Genomic DNA, 24,897 nt, shown 5'->3' on the forward strand with positions numbered 1-24,897 from the left:
GTTTGGTTACAAACATTCTTCCAAATATCTTCCTTTGTGTACAGCAGAACAAAGAAATGTACACAGGTTTGGAACAACTTGAGGGTAAGTAAATGATGACAGAATTTTCATTTTTGGGTGAACTATCCCTTTAAAGAGCTTGTTTTTTGTTTTTTAAAGAGACATGTCATTGCAAGAGGAAGGGGAAAATCGATTTTTATAGTTAGTGACGAGTTTTAGTTAGTGACGACAATGATACACAGTAGAGAAGCAGGCATATTCAGATGAAATATGGCATGCATTTATTTTAAAATACTTTTTGGGGTCACTTAGGTGTCCACAAACAATTCTCTCCACTAGATGTCAGTGTTAACCAAAAAACTCTCCCTTAGTTTGAGGCATGTTGGTCTACAACATACAACACTGATTATTCAGGCTTTCATAAGTGATTTCAAGCAAAGAATATCCATAAAATTCATGCAGGGATCAATGGTGAATCACCATTATATTGCATGACTCATAGAATAAGGGACAACAAGCACCATTTCTAAAAGCCGAGCATCCTCCCTCCACATGTTGGAGCTTCCTCCTGGAGGAATGTGAGGGAATTTAGTAAATACATGTGTAACGTGTGTAAAAGGTTGAGGGATAAAAATAACTCAGGGTTGTCATCTTCTATTTATGTTCCTTGGCTGAAATCCCAAAAGCTTTTTAAAAAAGCAGGATGTGGAGGGGCAGGGAGCTCCCAGACGCTGCTGATGTTGCTCGAGGCACAATGGCAACCATTGACAGTGAGGAGAGTATATAATGCACTGCATCTAGGGCTCTAATGCATCATTTAAGCCTTCTCAACCTCTGCTTGCACTGTGTGTGCTAAAGACCCGCAGAGAGAGTGTGTGTGAATATGTGTGTAGATAAAGAGAAGAAGGGAAAATTTCAAAGAGACCTGTGTTCAATCCACCTGTCATGAGGTTTATCAAAATCTGAGTGCAGGTTTTTAGAAGTGTCACGCGGTAAAAGCTTTGTGGGGTTTGCCAAAGCTGCACCATCATTGCCTGAACAAACAGCATCTTCCAAAAAACAAAACACTTATCTGGGCTAAAGACTTTCATCAGCCTCAAATCATTTCCTGGGGCTCATGAATGACAAATAATCAGCCGAGCGTGACACAAAGAGATATGCAGTAGCGCTCTTTAAGTTCCCGTGTGTGTGTGTGTACAGATGCTTGTACATATAGGGGTAGAAGAGAAAGATAACTGAGAAAGAGAAGAAAGACAGAAAGAGGTAGTGGATGGACACATGGGCAGATCATGAGCATGTGAACAAAACAAATCAAATGCAAGTTTATGATTAAACTAGTATCTGATTAATAGGCCTATCTTAAAGGGGACATTGGATGCCCAAGATGTCTCTGATGTCCCCAGGGTGTGTATGTGAAGTTTTGGCTCAAAATGCCCCACAGATAATTTTTTAAAGCATGTTAAAATTGACTCTTTTTGGGGGTGAGCTAAAACGTGCTGTTTTGGTGTGTTTGTGTGTTAAATGCAAATGAGCTGGTGCTTCCGGCCCCCTTTCAAGAAGAGGGCGGTGCTTCAAGAGCTCATGCTCAACCCGCAACAACAAGACAGGACAATCTCACGCACTGAAAATGTCAGAAACTAGCGGTGTTCAGTTCAAACCGGAGCCAGACAATGATGCCTACAGAGTCAGAGAATGCTGCATGGAGATATAGTTTAATTTAATAATTATGGTTATAATTTATGTTGCAACTGTTGTAGCGGACCCCGTCCGAATGACGGTCGAAACTTTACTGATGATTTTTATGAAGATTATTGTACATCAAACAAAATACGAAGGGTCCGTTTTCACTCCAGAATATCACAGTAGCTGAATTAATTAAAAGCTGAATTATCAGCAGCCATTATTCTAGTCTTCAGTGTCACATGATCCTTCAGAAATCATTCTTATATAACTATTTGGTGCTCAATAAGCAATTGTTATTAATATCAATGTTGTAAACAGTTGTGCTGTGTAATATTTTTGTGGATACATTTTTCCCTCAGAATTCTTTGATTGACATAAAGCTTAAATCTTTTGTAACATTTTGCCTTTATTTGCTGTCACTTTTGATCAAATTAATGTGACCTTGAATAAAAGTATTGCATCTCAAACTTTTGAACAGCACCTGCACCCTTTTGCCCACCGAAGCAAAAAAGCCTACACAATGTTTTCTCAATCAACCCAATCCCGTGATGCAATGCTTACAATTACATTAATTTGCTTCTCTGCAACACAGCAGCTATTCATTGCTAAATTGCTCTTGTAATTGTCCATCACCTGATGATGTTATGTAACAACAACGATTCCCTACATTATGACAATTTGATTCTAATGACTAGAGTCATTTACCATAATAAGGAAACCCCAAGCCTCAGGAAATCAGCAAATTCTGTCTAATCTGTCAGGATCCATCAGTCTAGAATGTGTCAGGAAGCGGAAGGCCAGAGAATGCAAGTGAGAGAGAATTGGACAACCAGTAGGCACAGCAGCGCTCTGAGCTTTTCATTGGCTCTGAGCCTCTCTCATTCTCTGTGCCTGTCTGCTTGGCTCCTGGGGCCCCGGAGCTTAAATTACGCCAAGAGGACCCCTAATCTACCGGAAGAGGATGAAGAACTTCCTCTAAGTGAGATAAAAGAGTGAGAGAAATCAAAAGACAGAAACGTTTATAAGGAGATCAGCTTTTCCCTGGTTGACAGCACAGGAATTGGTCTCCTGTCAACTCAAGTAACCCTAGCAGAGTTTGAAAAGAAGCAGGGAATCTTTTTAAAATGCTATCTCAGAATAAATATTTGGCTGTGTAAAAGCTAGAGTGCTGTGGATGGTTGCCAGGGCATTCCTATGTGGTTGATAATGTTCAGCACACATATATTTGTTTTGGCTGTTTGGGTGTTGCTATGTGGTTTCCAATGTATTTTGAGTGGATTATAGACCTTATGTAGCCCCTCCCCTTTTCAGCGCTTCGCTCATTGTGTTCTGTCTTCTGGTTTGTATTTTCACAGCATGAAGGTAAGATCTTACAGATTTATAAATGAACTGCTCATTTTAAATTTTTCCCGGTCTACTGACATTTGCTACATTACAATACCCATGATAACTTTCGTTAACTCTACAATAAGTAAATCCACTTCACCAGCTAACTACTTTTTCGACAGCGATGCCAAGGATATATACAGCGCTACTGCAAAAACGCTCAAACACAATATTCTAGAGATGGCTGGGTGTTTGTTTCTCTGGTGCATAAGATCTATAGAACTTTGCTACTAACTTAAAATGTTTGTACTGGTTGCCAAGCCGTTGCTATACAGTTTCTAATGTATTCTGTTTTTTATGCCATTTGGAGCATCAAATCCTAAAATTGTAATGTTAAAATTGTAGAATAACTATGTATCCTACTTTATTTTCAATGGATTCATTGGAAAACACATCCTATTTTGATTACTGTGATAAAGTCAGCATGAAATGGAAATGTACCCTATTAATTTTCTGTTAAATCACCATATAATTTTTGTACTAGAACTGATTGTGTAAATTGATCCATGCATGTTTCATTTAATAAAATTTGTTTTGACATCATTATTTTAATCAAAATGTCATAACAAAAAGACAGACTTCTCTCACTTCATTAGCATAAACCGCCCCTTTCTTACAATGGACTGCAAGCTCGCATTCAGATCTGCCTTCATCCAATCAACAACCGATGGATTGAACCAAGCCCTACATTTTTTTCTTTGCAATAATCCATTTTACAATACGAAAGATCTGCCACTATTTCTGTTACTTTGAGAACGCAGACTTCAGTTTTTCCTAAATGATTCACCGAATAGTTCCTGATATTCCAAATAGTGTTGTCAAAAGTACCGACTTCGGTACTGAAATTTAAAAAATGTGACTATACCATCTTTTCCCCCTAGCATTTTGAGTGCTGTTGAGTGGATTCTTAAACACCTCTGATTGGCGATTGTGTTCACGCAGCTCAACAGATATGTCTGTGATTGGCTACAATGATCAACGCTTGGTGAAGAGAGTCAAAGATGTCTATTTACAACATGTTTTTGAAGTGTTGATCATTGTAGCCAATCACAGACATATTTGTTGAGCGTGTGAACACAATGGCCAATCAGAGGTGTTTAAGAATCCGCTCAACAGTGCTCAAAATGCTTGGGGGAAATGCTGGTATTGTCACATTTTTAAAATTTCAGTACCGACTTGGTACCGAAGTCGGTACTTTTGACAACACTAATTCCAAATAGTGAATTTAGATGCTGAAAATCCCAAAGCATATAGCTTCTGGTGGGATGGAGAGACAGTGAGCTTCCAGCTAGCAGTGACCTTGAATCCTGAGTGGTATAAGACCCGTCAACACATGCAAACACTACACAATCTAACACATCTATAAAACGGGGATGATTGTGGCAAGCTGAAAGGACACTAAAACATAACCATTAAGCACAAACACATGTGTGGGAGAGCAAACTCACTACTAGAGGCGCTGATGTCTTTGGGAGTTGGGGAAGTTGGCTGAACACATCGCTGGCAGAGACAGTCTTTTCCATTAAACGTGACTCGATCACCAGCGGGAAACGGCCGTCTGGCAACAGAAGATGCAAAGATGTTTAGACATATACGCAATAATTCTAAAATTTAGGGTCAGTAGGATTTTTTGTTTAAAGAAATGAATACTTTTATTCAGCAAGGAACCAATTGGAATTCAATTGATCAAAAGTAAAAGTGAACACATTTATAATGTAAAAAAAAAAAATGCTATTAATTTGAACTTTCTCTTCATCAAAGAAATCTGAAAAAAAGTATCATGGTTTCAACAAAAATATTAACAATAATATGTTGCCTATAATAACAAGTAGCCTAGTACAGCTTTTTCTCAAAAAACTTCCACAAAAACACACACAAAGATAAATGAGACATGTTTTAACACAGATAAAATGGGACTGCTTTTGGGTAACTCTTACTTGCAAACAGTGCAGACAAAACATGTGGGGTGGTAGGTCTTCCCGAGAGCAGTGACCACCTCTCCTTCAACAAAGTCTCCACAGCCATTACAGCGAGTGCCATGAAGCCTCTGGTAGTCCAGTGTGCATAGATACTCCCCGTTCTTCATGAAGAATCCACCTTGGGCCAGGTCACAACCGCACACTGAATGTAAATACAAAACAGAGCAATCTGAAATTAGGATATCTTGTTTAAAGGGTCATGAAATGTAAAACACATTTTTTGAAATGTTAACAGATATGTACAGGACAGGTTGCACATCAATGAAAACAATAGCACTCCTTATGTTTATTATTCAGGGAAAGTGGTTATTTTTTCATTTTCTAAGCTATTTCGATCCGATCAGTTTAACACTCGCAACACGGATAACAGTTCATATCCGAATCGGAGCAAGCTTGTTTTAAATTTTTTATGTACATATTTCACATTCCTGCTCCAAACATGAACCAGCACCGTGTATGCGCACATATTTCATCATGTCTTCTTCAATTGAAATATGTGCAAATTATCATTTGTTTTTTTTCTCTGCTCATATTTTAATATTCATTTGTCTGTACAATGAGTGTGTTGTAGGTCTGAGTTTTATTGGTTGTTGTCTCTCCACTTCCCATCCTCTACACTCCCGCTTTTCCACAGCTTTACACGCTCATTTCTTGAGACTTTTTCAAATCTGAGTTGTGAATGATCAGTGCTAAAACAAGGGAGTTTCATGGCACTTTAATGAGATCTTACAGTACAAGAGTGAAATCAATTGTTGAAACAGACACCACCTTCATCAAATTAAATGACACTTAGTTTGGCTCTCGTTGAGTGTTGAAACACAACCCAGTAGTTGTGTTGCACTAGTGCATCTCTTTTGCACAGGGATTTACACATTTTGGCTGCCAGCAAACACAAGGTCAGGGGTTTTAATGCTTATCTTGGCCAGTTTGTCTGAGGACAAAGGTGTATAAAGAGAGTTTGGTTTGCTGAAGATTTCCTGAGCTTTCAAGATGATTTCAAGACTCTGGCACAAGTTCAGACACTTTATATAGGTCTGCATGAATAGGTGTGTTAGGTCATTGTCCTCTTGGCAAGCGCAATCCTGCCGTCACACATGCCAGATCTGTCTGAAAGCTCCTTGGCAGGCGAGACTGATATTTAACAGCTTGTTTAGCGTCACACGATACCCCCTTCTCAACAAGCCCCCTTTTCTCTCACTTCCTCTCTGTCCTTCTTTCTCTCTCTCTATCTGTTTTTCTCTGTCTATCCTCCAACATTCCAACCTTTAAAAATATAAGTGCCACAGACAGTTTTTCACCATTTTACGCAGTGTACATTTCACAGGAAATTATAGGCAAAAGAAGAATATGATCATATGATGCAGACCACATTCAATCCCCCCACAGCGTAATGTGTTTGGCACGAGTATGCTGAAATATTTACTTGAAGTATGTCTTGATTTTATTTAATAATTTAACAACACATTCGCCTGTTCTCTGATGTCGATTTATGATCACATGACATTCAGGTAAAAAAAAAAGAAAAAAGAAAAAATGATTTACTTTGATTATTTTTATTTTTACAATTATCTATTTATTTTAATTTATATTTTTATGATTTAATTATTAGCTTTTCATTATAATGATTCAGAAAGGCGCATATGAGCAACTTTCTGAATCATTATTGATCATTATTTTAATGTGTGACCTTGAGAACTAGAAATATCATCTACAGGAATAACAAACAACTGAACACAAAATAGTACATATTTATACATCTTAAAGCAAATACAACTTTATATCGATAGCATAGCTCAATAGATTCATTCCTGTCTCTGCCAAATGAATAAACTGACTTAAAATCATCATTGTGTTTAAATGTTGTTTACATTATGTTTTCAACACAAATCCAAAATGTTATTCGTACTCCCATCTCCACAGCTGTTATCATATCTTTTGCTTCATTGAATCTGTCTTTTGGTTTTGGAAGATTAGGTCCATTCGGACAGGCAAATGTGACAAGCAGGTGGCAGTGGCGACAGTAGTGATTAGCAGTAGAGAGAGAGAGAGCAAGTGCCCAACTCGTGTCTGGCATTTGGGTGACCTTCACTGTCAGGTTACTGAATACCAGGATGCCAGTTTATAAAATGTCATAGCCATTAATGTTGATCCACGCACATCTTGTAACTACAGACCACAGGGACACAACAACTGCCATTTTCTTCACTACTGTCCTGGGCTGTCTGCAATTATATATTTTCAAATTGTGTTGTCCCATCCTAGCTAACAGGGAACATTCTCAGAACTTTAGCTAACGTTCTGGCAAAGTTCTGAACAAACGTTCTTCCAGTAACATTAAATAAATGTTAATAAAACATTTGTTCAAAGTTATCTGGTTTTTAATAATATTCTTAAAAGTTAGCACAAAAACATTTCTGAAACTTTTTAGTTGGACATTTGTCTGTTTTTTAAATGTTACATTTGTTTCAGAATGTTCAGAGAATGTTCAAAAGTAACGCTTGGATAATGTTTGCAAAATGATAAAAAGGAAAGTTCACATATCCAAGAAAAAAACATTTTTAAAATATAAAAAATTGGATGAAGATGGAATAACACAACTTTGTTAAGAAAATATTTAATTGAAAAAAGTAAAAAAACAAAAAAAACAATTATATATATAATTATTAATATACTGTGTGTGTGTATATATATATATATATATATAATTATTAGTATACTGTGTGTGTGTATATATATATATATATATATATATATATACATATATTAGGGCTAGGAAGCAATTAAAAATTTAAATCTAATTAATGTGGTGATTAATTAATCTAATTAATCACAAATTTAACTTACATCAAATTTGGCTGAGAAATTACCCCCAAAAGATCATTTGAAGTCATTATTTTGTAAAGCATCAAATAGACATTACAAAAAGTAGATTCAGAAAGAAATATTTTATTCGATGCAACATAGAATTTATTACACAAACGTTTGGACCATGAGGTTGAGTAAATGATGACTGATTTTTTAAGCTAAGCTATATCTTGATTTTTTAATTATTTTTTTTATCAATATGTAAATATGAAATTGAAAGTAAACATATGACCAACTGATGTTTTATGAATAATTTTCTCAGAGAAGTTAATTTACTGAAGGCTATCAAGAAAACTAGGTTACTAAGTTTATTAAATTAATTTACAATATGTGCACATTTATTATTAATGTGGAGGGCGACACGTCACGCAGGCACAATAGCGCTGTATGACAGATGTATCACTATTATTTTGTTTTTTCCATTTTTATTCAAAATATTCACAAACTTATTAACTAAAGCCTATCATGAACTATAGGCGCTGAGCACCCACGGAAAAACATGAGATATTCTCCATTTATTTTAACCAATAAAAAACGACTGCAGCTTTCAGACGCGATGTTCTTTTCACCTTTATAGTTCACTTGAGGGAGTTAGTATGGCATTTTTTTAACGACGCATGTCGAGTGCGCATCAATGTAATACATTAACGCGAGAGTGCGTCAATGTAATGTGCAGCACGAATCTCTCCACAAAACTTGCGCGCTCTCAATAGTGACCTCGTGGCTGTACTCTTGACTCAGATTAGGCCTACGTGTGCGCGGTTGGTTATGTGGGCACCAACTGGCAGAAAAATAAATAGGCTCCTATTGTCAAATATATTAATGTGTTTTGTCGTTTAAATCATGTCAGTTGATCTATAAGGCACGATGCACCAACGCCAGCCAAAGCGCGAAAGCACATTTGAATTTAGCAGTCAACGTTTGTTGTCGTACACTTCAAAGGGTTCAAATCGATCGCCTTTGATATTTTGAATTTTATTTATCTAATTAATGACTCCCACCTTTAATAGGCTATAAAATTAAACATTGAAAAAAGTAAAAAAAAAAAAAAAAAAAAAAAAAAAAAGAGAGAGAAAAACATATGTGTGTGTGTTCTATATAACTATAGAAGACTCTAAATGTTATTATATTTTATAATAATAATAAAAAAAAAAAATTCTTACCATGCCAAATAGTATATTCAGTACCCTTTGGCATACTGAAACACAACTTATCTGTCATTGCCACTATGCCACTGTCCTGCATGGGACCCTCACGCCTTCATGTCACATCACCACTACACATTCTGAATGTCTTCCTCATCTAACACACTTGAAACGGCTTATATATCTGCTAAATCAAGACTGTCCTCGCTGCAGCCTGTAGTGCGATGACATACTGGATTAAATCCAATACATAGTGGACACATGATCTCTTCCCCCCCCCCAAACCAGTTCAATGCAAACTCTACCCTGTAGCTGAATCAAAAGATTTCATAATTGCTGTCAATCACAGTGCTGATTGCCTACATGATGCTACTAACCCCTAAACCTACCCTACACCCTAACCTTAACCTGCTTTTGGAAAAAAAAAATCACCTGACCACTATGTATTGGATTTAAACCAGTATGTCATCGCGATACAGGCTGCGGCGAGGACATCTTGGCTACATCTGCTAGGAGTAATTACATGAGCTGGAGTGACTGGGAATTCAACTGTGTGTGTGAGTGTGTGCAAGTGATGAACAATGACGCAAGTGTAATGACGCTCTTGGCTGTCTGATTCTACTTCATGTCAGCCCAGATACTATGACACAAAAAGCCTCAGAAACAAAGCCAAGTTGCAATCTGTACAGACTGAAGAAGCGCAGAAAGCCCTGGGTTTTCCATACAGTATATGCAGACATCAAACAAGCTTTCACAGACTTCATCAATATTTTAATGAGATTCCCAGCATGCTGCTTTCTCCCTGCACTTTAGTGGATAGCACCCTTTCAGCATGGGTTTGCTCTACACTTTGTTTGAGGCTTCTGCTAGTTTCTCCTGCACGGAGAGACATCTCTCCCTAAAAAAATATAAATTTAATTTATTGGGATGTATACGGAAAAGAAGTATACTTCATGTTAATTTGATCAAGTATACTTAAGTAATGTTCAAGTATATATTTTTAAGTATACTTTATGTAGTAAGTATACTAGTATCAATGTGCTAGTAGTAAATTGTAAGTGTACTATTTTAATACCGCTTGGGACTAAATTGGCCCGACTGACGTATACGTTTAAGTGTACTATAAGTGTAACAGTACAGTAGTAAACTTTAAGTACACAACTAGTTCACAGCTATGTTTCTCATTTGTACTACATCTGTACTACGAGTGAACTTATAAGTATACTAGCAGTTTACTATTTTAGTAGTACATTTTTAGTATATGAAAGTACACTTTGAAATATACTCTCAGTAAACTACTAGTTTAGTCCAAGTATACGTGTAAGCTTTCTTTAAGTGAACATAACATCACACTTATAGTTTACTTTTATATATTATTTTTGCACTTTAAGTATACTACTATGTTCCTATTTAGGTTTTTTTCTTTTTCTTTTTACTTGAAATACCTTTAACTGCATGTACTTTAACTCCTTCCATTTTAAAACATTTTATTCTGGCTTCATGAATCCTTTTTATCAACTCTTAAATGTGGGTAAGTTTCATTTAAAAAAAAAAAAAAAAAAAGAAAACATTTTAAAGAAAAAGCTGAGAAAATTGCATTTTTGTCAAAGACTATGTCCGGATGGGATTCAGAACGATGATCAAACACAGGTGGAGTAGATCGAGTCCATAAACACCCCCAAATCTTCATAGTCCTCATTCAATAACCGTTAGGCAGTTTTGATTTATCTGCTGTTTAATGTTTGATGATCGCTTTATTTTACATTTGCGTGAGTAATCTCAAAGCCACTGGAGGGCAAGCCTGCAACATAGGTGGTACGCAGGGAAGGAGTTTTGAACGGCGGGCATTGATGTCACTGCCATTACACAATAGGTTGAGAGGTGCCGCACGTGATTAAGTTAGCCGTTACACTTTCTCCAATGGTAAGAGATACAGACCCTCTCATCTCCCTATAATATACAATCTCTGGTAATCTTCTATCGCTTGTTTCAGCTTCTTCTTCTCCTGCATTTAGATTCTGTACTCTTTCAGAAGATGCGTAACTGCGCCCCCTACCGTATAGCCCGAAAATTCAGTCAATGGTGAGGAAAGAGTGAAGTAGATTTGAAGTAAATTCCTATGTACACTACCAGTGGACTAGCCTACACAAAAATTCAGATATTCAGAATTAGGAATATATTTGTTTTCTTTATAAATCAATATTTTCAAAAAATGTATAAAAAAAAAAATGTATAAAAGTATATACTATACTTTTATATACTTTGAAGTATACCTCGATCAAAAGACTGAGTCCAAGTATAGGCCAAATATGCTTAAAGTTCACACAAAACTTCACCCAGACTTTTCTGTTAGTATAAGTCAAGTATACTTAAGTGCAATTTTAAGTATATTTCTCAGAAGTACATGAAGTATATTTCTGAGAAATATATAAAAAGTAGACTGAAAGTATACTTTCTTATTTTTAGTTTAAATGAAGTATACTAATAGCACACTTGAATAAACTTCTTTTTCGTAAGGGTAGGGGAAAAACTGTAAACGTTTACTCTGTGAGTGTTTTCTCATCATTTTACAGTGATGTAGTTTTATACTTCACTTTTGTGCACTTTAATCACTCTCTGAGATCAGCTAGTGGAGCAGATTCCCAAACAAGAACTCTGGCTTCTTGGCATGCAATCATTTATTATGGATGTCAGGCCTGTCCAGCCTCATTACCAGAAATCTCAGGCTGAATATGAAGGAGAGAGTAAAAAGAATAGTTCAGACAACAATTGCATTCATTAAAGAAGTAACAATACATGATTTGTGAGTATCTTTTCAATGAATTGGTTGATCCAGTTCACAAAACAGTCTGAATGATTTATTCATAAATTGGAAGAATCCAGTTCTTGATTCAGTGTTTTAAAGTCAACATGAAATCAAAATGGACAATTCTAGGTTTTTTTTTTTTTTTTTTTTGCAAAATTTATTAGAAATGATTTATTGGTGCACATAATTTTTTTTAAAATCCATGTGCCCTTGTAAGCTTTAATCAAAATAACTTCCCCTCCCTCCTGCAGCAACATCTCTTCTCTTCTCCGATCGCATGTTTGCTGGTGCGAGAGCAGGACAACCTTACTCACATGAGATCACAGCAAGAAAAACTACAACGATCCAATCATCTAATCAATTCCCGATGGACAAAATCAAGTCCTGCCCTAAATTTTTTTTTTTACATTGTTTCACAATAAAGAAAAAGATTATCACAACTTCTGTTACTGACTTTAATGATCTTGCTGCAGTGGTTAATTATCGCTGAATAAAGATATAAATTTCAGCCTGTTTACTCACACACATTTTGTATGGACACAGATGGCTTATGAAGATCATACTGGCCAGTTTTATGATATGTTTATAGTGCTTTTGCATTATTTTTGAAGCTCCATTCCTCATTCTGTGTAATTGCACGCACTGTAAAACTTCAGTTTTCAGTTCAGAGCACTCAAAACATTTGAGGAAATGTATTACCTCAAAACATTTAAGTAAACTAACTAATTTTTTAAAGCTAATAGAGCCCATCCTCAACCTAACCACAGGCTCTAGGCTACTCTTCACCACAATGGTGACCCTACAAAACTAACATAACAGAACTCCCTGTAAATCCCAACATAACACAACATTAAACACTAACTTACATCTCCCTGTTAATCTTGTGCAAAAACACACAAAATAACACTTATTTTCAACATTTATTTTCCTTATTCAGTCTGACGCAAAGCATGCTGGGAATCAGAAATGTGCTGCTTAAGTTCAGCTTACTACAATCAAATTTTGAGTTCACGCAACTTTTTTCTATTAAGTACAATGAACTTTCATTATTATTTAAGTGAAACAAACTCATTTCATTTAATTAATTTCACTGTTCGGTTTTACAGTGTGGAAAAACAAATTAGAAAAACGTATCTGTGTCAACATTTTTGCAAAACACAAAATGCATTGCGTTGTGCACGTTTCGCGACAGTTTCAAAGTGAAATGTCCAGTGAGTGGCACTAAAAGCATGTTTAGTTTTTTCCGGAACAGATGAACGTGAATATGGCAACGTTTTATTACGTTGGAGTTTGTACGTATCACCGCAGTTCTGAATTGAAATTTCCGGTGAGTGGCGCTAAAACCTTAATGCTCCATCACATTTAATAACGTAGACCTACACTAAACCCTAAACCTACCCAATAGTGTTAACAAAAGCAAATGTGACATAAAAACGCAATCGTAACCATGGCATTTTAGCTTGTTTTTGAACTCTTGTCTTTGAGCTCTTTTACCATGATTTGTCGTCTTTCACGGGATTCGTACCTGAGCTCTTTGCTTCGCAAGTACAATTCTGTACCAGCTGAGCTACCGAGCAAGCTTAAGTGATGCAAACTCCAAAATATATTTGTTTACAAATCATGCACTATGGTAAAAAGTGTTTTGAGGTCATAACATAATTGTGCAAGGAGCGGCGTGAAAACAAGTCTTTAGTAATCCATAATCTGGCCCTGTAATCATAATTGTGTGTGAAAATGATTAAAAGTGCTTGCTGTTACTGCCTCTAGTGTTAATTTCTGTTAGAAACTGCAGAGATATGTACGTATTGGTCAAAAATGTTGACAAAGGTACGTTTTTCTAATGAGCCTATGTTGCTATTTTTGAGTTCCACAGAAGAAAGAAAGTCATAAGCATGAAGTAAATGATGACAGAGTGTTCATTTTTGATGAACTATCCCTTTAACAAACTCCACTGAGCTATATGGAGATCATAAACATTGATAAGTTGCACTCATTTATTTACTTATATTGCTGAGCTGTCCTAATTGGAGACATGGTATGACTTTCTGTATTGACAGAGTGAGCAGATCCTAATGGCAACACATCATTCATGCCTCTTGTGTTGAGGTGTGTACATACATTGAGCAAAGCTGCAAAATAAAATGCAGAGATCGTTAAAATGACCGCTGAGTCTACATAACATTAATGTATGATTCACCTGGGACTACAATTCTGAGTCTGACCTCAGCAAGGAATGCAGGTGGTATGCTGCAATAATTTAAACCCTTAAACACATATGTTTCAGATCAATTTCCCATGAGGTACTACAAGGGTGACTTATATAGCTTGCATGGCAGTGCACAGCAAATTTAATAAAGTGCACAGGACAGTATGAAAAATTCATGACAGCTTTAACTTTTTATAAAAATTGAAAAATAAAGAAAATGCTGTACATTGTTACAAATCTGTGTAGTTTCACTGTGTTTTGGTTTTGTTTTGTAATACAGCCACCAACCGTTACATATATAGGTTAGGAAGATTTTTTTTAAAGAAATTAAAGTGATAGTTCACCCAAAAATGAAGATTTTGTCATCATTTACTCACCCTCAAGTTATTCCAAACCTGTATGAGCTTCTTTCTTCTGTTGAACACAAAAGAAGATATTTGAGAGAATGTTGTTAATCAAACAGTTGACGGTAGCCATCGACTTCCATAGTAGGAAAAAAAAAATAATACTATGGAAATCAGTGGCGACCATCAACTGTCTGGTTATCAACATTCTTTAAAATATTTTCTTTTGTGTTCAACAGATGAAAGAAACTCACACAGGTTTGGAACAACTTGAGGGTGAGTAAGTGATGACAAACTCTTCATTTTTGGGTGAACTATAACTAACTTCATATTTGGGTGTCGCCAGTGCTTTGGCAATGCAAAGCCTTTTTTACCATGCCAATAAAGACACCTGAATCTTGAAATATCTCTGCAATGTTAATGTAACATCACATTCCAGACCTTTGATAGCCAGATAAAACACATAGCTCTCAAATCTAAGTTTATAATTTCTATTTTTGCACATTTTTTCCACTCTGTGAGTGAAACTGATAGGCTAAATCAATCATTTACAAACAGAACAGCCTTTTCTAAAAGAATTTCTTAGGATGACCTCTGGTTGGACTGATCGATGGTCCCTGTCCCAGCTAAATGCGTGAAGCCACAGTATTACAGGCTTCGGCCTGACATTACAGGACTAGTTTCAGGCACACATCACGACATAACAGTTTGTGTTTTGTATCCGAGGCAACTTGCTGACTTAATGCTGGGTTAAGAGAGAGGAGTAAATTGTTTGTTGTTTTCATGATGGCATACTGTGTTATGAGTTATAATGGCTTTTATGAGTGTCCACTTTAGAGATGACAGAGAATGATTGGGTGGGAAATGTGGCCGAGTGTGTGTGTGTACGATTGCATAAACTAGAAAGGTTGTTTTACAACTGACAACTGTTTGGTTAATAGGAGAAGGAGCGGAAGGAGTATTTGTGTGTGTGAGTCTGTCTGCAAAGTGGAGTCTGGGTGGTTGGTAATGTGTGTTTCTGACAGTGACAGGTGCCAGAAAAATCCTCTCCACTATTTTAGAAAGACTGAACTTCTCTGGCTCCACCTTTGTCTAAACAAAAATCTCATTAGTCCTTACCACACACAGATACACACAAAACATTTCTAAATATATTCACCTTACTCTTTAAACTGAGGATGACCTGACCACATGAATCCCAAACATTTAAATGATAGTGTAAAGGCCCGTTCACGCTAAGGACAATAAAGATTGTTCTAAAAATTGTTCTAAATATAAAAGAATAGCAGAGTTCACACCACAACTATAATGGCACAGAGAAGCAATATCATTGGAATCACTTTCAGAACAATTTTTTCCAGCAGATTAATGATAAAACATCAACAGCCATCCTTTATAGAGCTCAAGCATTTAAAGAGGCAGACGACAAAACTGTAGCACGTGCTTAGAATAAACAGAACAATAATTATTGTTATCTTTATAGTTATCATTCTTGGTGTGAACAAGCCTTAAATTCTGCTTACCCTGGACCATTTCTTTAACTTGCATCCACAGAATTAGTGATTCACTTTTCTCCAATAGGTACCATTTTACATGATCTGGTTTTCACAGAGAAAAACACATAAACCGAGAGCAGTCACTTCATTAGCACATCCTCCTATAAATAAAATGCTCAAATGTGTCAATCAAATGTGTTGCGTGGAGGTCAGCCTGTGACATCACCTTCTTGGCTGTGAGAATGATATCCCGAAATGACATGTTTAGGCACGTAACCCCTGACCCCTTAGGGGCGTCTGCCACTCCTCATTAATGCAAACCCACAGCTGTGGAGTGACTGGCACACACACAAGCACACATGTGCACAGACAGACTGGCGGTCTCTGCAGAGGTGTGTGCCGACCCCTCCTCTGCCGTCTTATCCTCCCAATGGGGATCAGCAGAGCTATTTCCAGCATTGCAGCGCTTTAACAGCTCCTGGAGACTATGCCTGAAATAGCACACACAGGCTCTCTGACTGACACAGCATTCACACACAGAGCGAGAGAAAGAGAGAGAGGGAGAATGTGCAGTATGACAGGGTGAGACATGGACAGGAATATAAAGTGATCACCGTAGAGAAGGGGGGAGCGGAGCTGTAGATGTTGACTGCACATGCTCACTGTAGTGGTTTAAGTGAACCTGCTTAGAGTAAACAAATGAAACTAATAGAGCAGAGCAATTGGCTCATTAGCTTACAACCGAGCTGTAGAGCCACTGCATCTTCTCTTGTCAGAGTTAAGGTATTGGCAGGTCACCCCATCAGAAACACTCCTGACAGGTATCCACAGTGAAAGTAACTTTATGCAACAGTCTGAATCCTGCTTTCTAGGAATGGAGCTGATTGACTAGAAATACAGGAAGAGATCCATTAGATAATGGATTCCTTGTAAGTGGACCGGGCTGCTTAACCTGAGCCCTCGTGCTGCTGACCTCTTCTGTTTAAGAACTACAACTGTTAATGCATTAACATGATCTAACAATGAGCTGTATATTTTTCAGCATTTATTATCCTTTGTTAATGTTAGTTAATAAAAATATTCATGTTCATGTTAGTTCACAGTGCATTAACTAATGATAACAGATACAACTTTGATTGTTAAAAATTTAGTAAATGATGAGATTAATATTAATAAATGCTGTAGAAGTATTGTTCATTCTTAGTTCATGTTAACTAATGTAGTTAAATAATGTTAACAAATGAAACCTTACTATAAATGTGTTACAGTCATATTCTAATTTTGACATTCTAGGAAAGATGAGGATTAATACAACTCAATATCCATTCAGGACAACTGAACAATGCTTAAAAATATACAGTGGTACAGTCATGATACTTTAAGTAAGCAATAAGGTACTCGAGGCTAGTGCTATATCGTGAATAAGTCACGACTGAAGGGCGTTGTTAGGCATGATGCGAAACGGAGGAATAAGTCATGATATAGCACTAGCCTCGAGTACCTTATTGCTTTTATAAAACGGTTACCACACAATACTAATATTAAAGCCAAAAATATGTATCAATGCAACTTTCATGAAGTAAACTTTCACTAAAAGCCTTCCTTCCGCTGGAAAAAACAGTCCCTGACTGTGAACAGCAACAGAAGTTACATTATAACGCCATTAGATGGCGGCAAAGACTGTCTTTATGAGTGTGTCAGTCAGTAGCGAAGACTTTTATATTAAAAAGACTGAATTGTTGTGAACACGGAACAAGACGCAACTGACAAATGCTTTGACTAGCGCTGTCAGTCACGGGAAAACCCCTTAACTGTTAAAAGGACAAGATAATACAACGGGCATTTAAACAAATTTTTTATTATGAACATAGGACTGACCTGAAGGAAAATGGTAAATCTGAATGCAGGTAATAAACTCGCTCAATCAGTCTCTTACTCACAACACTCTTCTAGTTCTACATAAAACAGTAAGCTTCAATGAACAATATCAACTGAGAACAAACAGTTTACATTGAGTGGTGGCTAAGGGTGTTGTGTAGTGATACACAGAACCGTTGGGTGAAGCGGTTATAGCTGTGTTTTATCGTGAATAAAACACAGCTATTGACCAATCAGAATCAAGGACTGGAACTAACCGTTTTATAAGTATGTATAATGGGGGGGGTCCAAAAGTCTGAGACCATTTGTGAAAATTATTTGTAAAATTATAATAATATATCTATTTTGCATTTTACTGATTTAATACACAATTTTTCTGACTGGTATGGCAAATTACCCTACTGTATTAGCATCAGTTTGAGTGAAAAGTTGAATTGAACAATCAACAGGGATTTCAGAAAGTAGTTTGTCCATCTTTTGCTTTATTGGCAGCAGAACTTGAGCTGCTTGAACTCCACAAGTATGCGTACAATCTGATGATCATGTTCACCAGCATGATTTGAGCATTTTGAGTTTAAAAGGAAGAACATCTGACCACCTGTACAAAGAGTTACATTGTCACTAATTTGATTATTTGATTAGTGACCTAGAAATAGTGCACAATCTAAAATATTTCTTATTCTTTTTACATTATAAAGTTTCTTTGTTTTCATTTATCGAAGTTCAAAAAACTTTTCTATTTATAAAATTAGGTTATGAAGTAAATTCTGAATCCCATATTTTCAATCACAGACTTTAGACCTTCCATTGTACTTCAAAGAATACCATACAAGTGAAATATCATGTGACAGATGTTGGTGTGAACTAATTCTGGGCCTTTTGGTCTCTTTTTATTCCATCTGTGCTTTTAAAGGGGACATATCATGAAAATCTGACTTTTTCCGTGTTTAAGTCCTATACTCAGGTTCACAGTGTACCCACCAACCCAGAAAACATGAAAAAAGGACAACCCAGTAACTTTGTTTTGGCAAGCCTTTCTCTGCAAGCTTGTGAAAAAAACGAGCTGCTCAGATTTTGCTCCCCTTGTGATGTACGAAGGGAATCTTGTTATAATATTACCGCCCCTTAATCTGCACGGTACATAAATGTATCCATTCAGAAACATCCAGGGACACCTAGGATATAATATAAGACACCAGGGACTTATATTACATCTTGTGGGGCATTTAAAGGGGCATAATAGGTCCCTTTTAAATTAAATCTTGTGATGTTTCATATACTTGCATAGAAAATGCATACAAATCTGATGCAAAAAAAAGTCTTTAGGACTTAATGTCTGCACTGTCATTTTGCAAGTGAGGAAATCTGATCTGTTTGTTCAGACAGTGTCACCAATATTCAGTGTCTCTGCATTGGTTGCTATAGTAATGATGTAAGTCTCTGCTCATATGCCCATCATGACATTTCACTGCGGCGCTGAACTCACAAGGCACTCGAGAGAATGTAAAAGAGAGATTATTCTGTGTCTCAATCACTGAAAAAAAAAAAAAAAAAAAAAAAAAAAAAAATATATATATATATATATATATATATAATGTTTTTTTTAAATAATGTAATAAAAATATTGAGCCAGGATTTGGCAGATAGGCCATTTTTTTAAAACATTTTATTTTTTATTTCTGATTCAAAACTAAAAAGCTACTTTAGAGTAAAAGAAAGAAAGAAAGAACAGAAAGACCTTGTTTTAGGTGACTAATGCTATGTCAGCGATTAGTGACTAATGCGGAGCTACAGGTGGAGTGAATTGCTCAGGTAAGATTAAAGAAGAAAACCTGGAGAGACCTCAGCTTCAGAGGACTTTTCAAAGCTGGGAACAGGAGCTTATGGATTGCACTGACAATTATTGTCAAGACCCATCATACAACATTTTTACAGCCAGACACAGACACCTGATATTATGGTCGCCATGGCAATGACATTCAAACGGCTGAAGACAGTTATCTATCAACAGGTCCTCAGTGTTTCACATATTGAAGTGCTGCACATTAATCAAGAATGCAGAAACTGACCGTTTTTCTTTGGTACATCGAGTGCTGTCTTACATGTGAGCAAAGGCATATTGAGTGATTGAGCTCTCTCTGTGGTTTCCAGGAGGAAATGAGTTGTCTGCTCTTTGAGACTGGCAACATGCCACCACATAAACCTCACATTCTGTTATACGACCTGAGGGTCAATCCATATAGAGTGCAAAGAATGAAAATAAGCTTTTAGACAGAGAGCCAAACACAACTGGACCAAATAAAGAAGGTCAGAACTTCAAGCACAACCACAATAGAACTAAAGAAAAATGTGTGATGACAGACTGAATCTACTGCCTGCCAACACCGTCTGCCTATATTGTTTTAAGAAGGACTCACCAAGAAGTTCAGTCACAGATTTTCCATCATTCCTGCCAAATGATGTCAGTAAAGCAGCTATAAACAAAAAAGACCAGAGAAAACTGGACAAAGATTGAGTGGCTCATTTAATCAAATTACCGTGGTAGTGCAGAGGGGGCGTGATACAGCTTTGGACTAACTTTGGTTTCATTCATCAGGTAATTAAGTTCTGAGTTCCTCTTTACTCAACCCTACAGCCATCTGCTTTATCAGAGCAAGCTTTGTTCGTCTATCCTTTGGTCACATTTTTAACTAGGATGAAGCTATGACCAAATGTAATTAAATTGCTTTCCTCAATAACGCTCAGGCTAAAAAGGAATTTGGTGCTACTATACTCATCTGTCATTCCTGAATTGAGAAATGAGCCAACAAAACTTTTCTCATTGTTTGCAAACATGCTTTAACAGCCACTGAGTGGTAAATAAATCTTACCTTTGCATGTGAAACATTTTATATGGAAGTGCTTGGATTGCACCCGGAGAACCTCTCCCTTGCATGGCTCCCCACACTTATAGCACTGTATAACCAGTTTTCCTGGTGGATGGTGTGGTTCCTGAGGATGGGCCACTGTCAAAGAACACAGAGACATGGGTTAGCAAAGACCTCCCTTTTAGATGAAGCAGCCTATGCTGATAAAGAAAATAGGATTATTTCATACAATGAGCTTCAAACCCAAAACAATAAAATCACAACTGGAATTAGCAAGTGTATAAACAACTGGTGTAGCTAACTAAAAGACAGCAGGGACAGCAGGGACACCACTACGAGAGGAGAACGGCTTAATTCAGGACCTCCACACCTCAGTGATCAGGATTGGAACAGTTCATTTGCAAAAACAGAAAACTCAGTTTTTATTAATTCTCATAAATCATGTTTTTTTATTGTGCATTCCAAGTAATATAAGTCAAACTGCAGTTGGGTTGTTTTGATTAAGTAATAATAACTAAAAATTAAAGCTGCAAGCAGCGATGAAAGAGCCCTCACACCTGGGCTCACCGCCACCCGCTGGCCTTAGGAAAACAGTGAACAGTGGGCGACATGCATGTAAGTGAGTAAATACAGGAGAATTATGGCAAAGCCATTTCAAAGTGCCACACTTCCTGCTGCCAACAGGTGGCGCTTTGACTGTAACTTAATATTGCCATGTAGCTGTATTCAGGACAGGACTCTAATAAAACATGTGAAGTTTGGGGCAGATCGGACATTGTATGCCTGAGTTACAGCAACTTCCTATTTCATGGCGAAACATCTAATTTTGTCAGGCCGCCACGGACACGCCCTTCAGCCAAAACTCAAGATCTTCACAATTTAATGTCGCCAAGGCCTTTAGATTAGACTGACTAAATATGATGTTGATCTGATTAAAGCTCTAGGAGGAGTTCGTTAAAGTATAATGTCTGGAAATGGCAAAAACTGCAAAAATTTTGCAGAGAAAATTCAAAATATTTGACTTCCTGTTGGGTTTTCAGATTTTGCACCCAGGGACATTTTGTTTGTAAGGGGCTGTTACATCTGCCTACCGAATTTCATACCTATACATGAAATGTAGCGTGAAGGGCGCTTAATTGGAATTTTGTAGGTGGCGCTATTGAGCCATTTTGTTACACCTACTTCTGAAACCCATATCCAACATAAATTTTCACCACTTCTGACGCGTGTGCAAAGTTTCATGAGTTTTCGAGCATGTTTAGGCCCTCAAAAATGTGATTCATTTCGGAGAAGAAGAAGAATTGACTGAGCAATTACAATAGGGTCCTCACACCATCAGTGTGAATACAGGTAACTTTCAAATTAAAGTTCATTGAAATTATGTTTTTTTAATATATTAAAAGTTAGTTTTTTAAGCAAAAGCAGATAACTCCAACAGTCGTTTTTTGGCAAAAGCAGATAACTCCACATTTCATGTTTCAAAGTTAAACCAAACCAAGCAATTGCTTTTTAATTGCATTTAAAACACACTCAAACACACGTGTGCACACACGCACACTCACACACCAACAGATGGGCACACACACACACAGAGAGCTGCACGCACACACACAAACGCACAAGGACAAACAAGGTTTCAGCATGTAAGACGTGTATGGTGTACAAGGAGTTGCAGGAATCGAAATTATAAATCCTCAATCACTTTTAGTCAGCTTTGACGAAACTCCCCTCAGCTAGCGCATCTTTTCGAAGTGACTAGCAGCCTTGTCACCTGACATGAATACTGCGCGCTGATTCGCTAAAACTGACTTATCAGTTTCTGTAAACAAACAAGGGCGCCTGTCGGTTTCTGCTGTAAAATGTGAACTCTCGATGCCTTGACAGTGGACAATACCGGCTTTTTTGGCAAAACATATTTAGGGTTCAATACGTGCTATATGTGGAGAATAACGCACAGCAGTCATTTTTTTTAAACGTGGCGTTTATCGGTTTTTGCAAATTAACTTTCAGTTGCACACATGCTTCAGACACAATCACACTGAAGTGTTTCCCATAACATCGACATCAGACGCAGCATGGAGTTCCCTCGAAAGGGAACTAAGTTACTATAGTTTTCAGTGCAAGAACTTGACTGGCATAAAAAGTGGAAAAAATAAAAAGCTATAAATGTTTTGAATATTAAAGGCATAGTTCATCCAAAAACTTAAATTCTGTCATCATTTAATCACCCTCATGTGGTTTCAAACCGGCATTACTTTCTTCTGCAGAAAACAAAAGAAGATATTATGAAGAATTTTGATAACCTCTAAGCGTATTATAATTAAATCATTATTTAAATTGCAACAGTTTAAACAATTTGTAATGTCTAACTACATTTGACAAAGCAAATGGCACTGTTATAAAAACTGAAACCTTAATTGTTTTGATAATTGGCTGCACTGTTCCTATATTTAAGCCCTGCTACAATTTCCATAGTCGACTTTCATTAAAAAGCAATAAATATGCATGTAGATGCACAAACTAATAAACATGAGGCTGAACCTCAGCTAGGCTGCATTACATAATGCTTGCAACTGGCTTGAAATTGTTTCAACGGGCCATTGTCTGTATTTCGGGTGCTATCACACAGTGTGTGGGTGTGAGAGGAGTGTTAGTAGGTGTTTGGAGGTTTTTTTGGAGTGATCTGTAGGACAAGCTGGCTGCCACGCAGTGGTTACCACAGCCACACGGAGAGGTGCTCACACTCTCTCACACGAGTCATGCTGTTTACATTTCTGTACTGCTCATCACAAGTGTCATTTAAAGTCGTTACAGTTGCATAATACAGGTCATGAGTCATTTGTGCTTTGCTGTTTACTAACTTTTGACATGTTACCCTGCGGACACAAGCGCATAAAGAATAATTAATGCAAAACATTTAAATTTTAAATTTTTGGGTGCACTATTCCTTTAACACTACTATAAAACAGACATTAAAACTCAAGTACACTATTTAATTGTTTATAATCTTGACAATTACATGCCCTGAAGGAGAGCAGACGGTCCACAGACAGAAATAATGAGTGAGCTGTGTGCTAAGGCTCACAGTACTTCAACTGGTTTCTCTCAGTATCTCTGTGTACACGTGCTGTGTTTCACTTAAGGCCTCACAGTGCCATATTTGTTCAAGGTCATCAGGCCAAGATGTTGTCCACTCAACGCTGCTATTCTAAACCTGGCGGCACTCAGAAGCTGAAGTTAATTCGAACGAAATGATCTTTGAGCCTTTCAGAGTGGCTTCTCATTAGCATGACTACAAATCTTTCCTCTTACTCACACTATCCTTCCTCCTTCTGACATTTACTACTACTCTTAAAATCACATGAGCCAGTACTCTCTCCTCTCTCTCCAGAATGACACCTCTCCACTTTATATATCTCTTTCCCTGTTGGAGAGTTAACGCATACCTCTCTAATCTAATCGCTGGCCACTTGAAAGGCTTGTGCAAGATTAACAGGAAAGAATCTCCCTCCTACGGTCACTCACCGTTCCTTATCAGGCCATTTGCTTACATAATATTGCCACTCCACAAGCTAAACCATCCTGGGGGCTTTCTATGAGATGTGTTGCCTGTTCAAATATGTCTCCTAATCGCATATCACATCAAATTTCTTTCACTGACACATTCTGACCAAAATACTCCTGCTTTCAATAACTAATATTATTCTAAACATACAGTATACACACTATAAAATTATCAAATGTTTGTTATATTGTGTGTATTATATATTAAATTTATATTATGATTTTTAAAATTATGTTTCTAAAAAATGATTTTTTTTTTTTTTGCTCTCAATAGAGGCCTCACTGAGCCATCGGATTTCATCAAAAATATCTTAATTTTTGTTCTGAAGATGAACAAAGGTCTTACAGGTGTAGAATGACAGGAGGGTGAGTAATTAATGACATTATTTTCATTTTTGGGTGAACTAACCCTTTAATGTGAATGTCTGTGATTGCTTATGTTGTATTATCCTAACACTTCTCTTCATGTGTTTTTTGACCTCCATGAGCTATCGTTTATGCACCAAAAAAGCATGCTTTCATCTAATTCAATATGTGTCATTTATGATGAAAAAATAAAATTATAAAATTAATAAATAGGCCAACTGGATTACAGAGCACTGTTGAATTTGCACAAATAACTGTGTGTAATTTGCTCTGGACTTTTGTAGAGGTTGTCTGAGAAAACCACAGACATGG

General features: G+C 36.9%; 1 protein-coding gene across 26 annotated transcripts in view; it reads right to left on the reverse strand.

The window, feature by feature from the left end:
* Positions 1–24,897, reverse strand: part of ablim1b (actin binding LIM protein 1b) — an 89,691-nt gene that overhangs the window by 27,687 nt on the left and 37,107 nt on the right. For all 26 annotated transcript variants that reach the window (XM_051913565.1, XM_051913559.1, XM_051913566.1 and 23 more), the window contains exons 2-4: positions 20,659–20,793; positions 5,007–5,190; positions 4,518–4,627 (exon numbers count right to left, since the gene is read on the reverse strand). In XM_051913565.1, coding sequence (XP_051769525.1) covers positions 4,518–4,627; positions 5,007–5,190; positions 20,659–20,793 — 429 coding nt within the window. The remainder of the gene's footprint in view (positions 1–4,517; positions 4,628–5,006; positions 5,191–20,658; positions 20,794–24,897) is intronic.

This window comes from Ctenopharyngodon idella, chromosome 12, assembly GCF_019924925.1.
Source record: "Ctenopharyngodon idella isolate HZGC_01 chromosome 12, HZGC01, whole genome shotgun sequence".
In the NCBI taxonomy this organism is placed as follows: domain Eukaryota; kingdom Metazoa; phylum Chordata; class Actinopteri; order Cypriniformes; family Xenocyprididae; genus Ctenopharyngodon; species Ctenopharyngodon idella.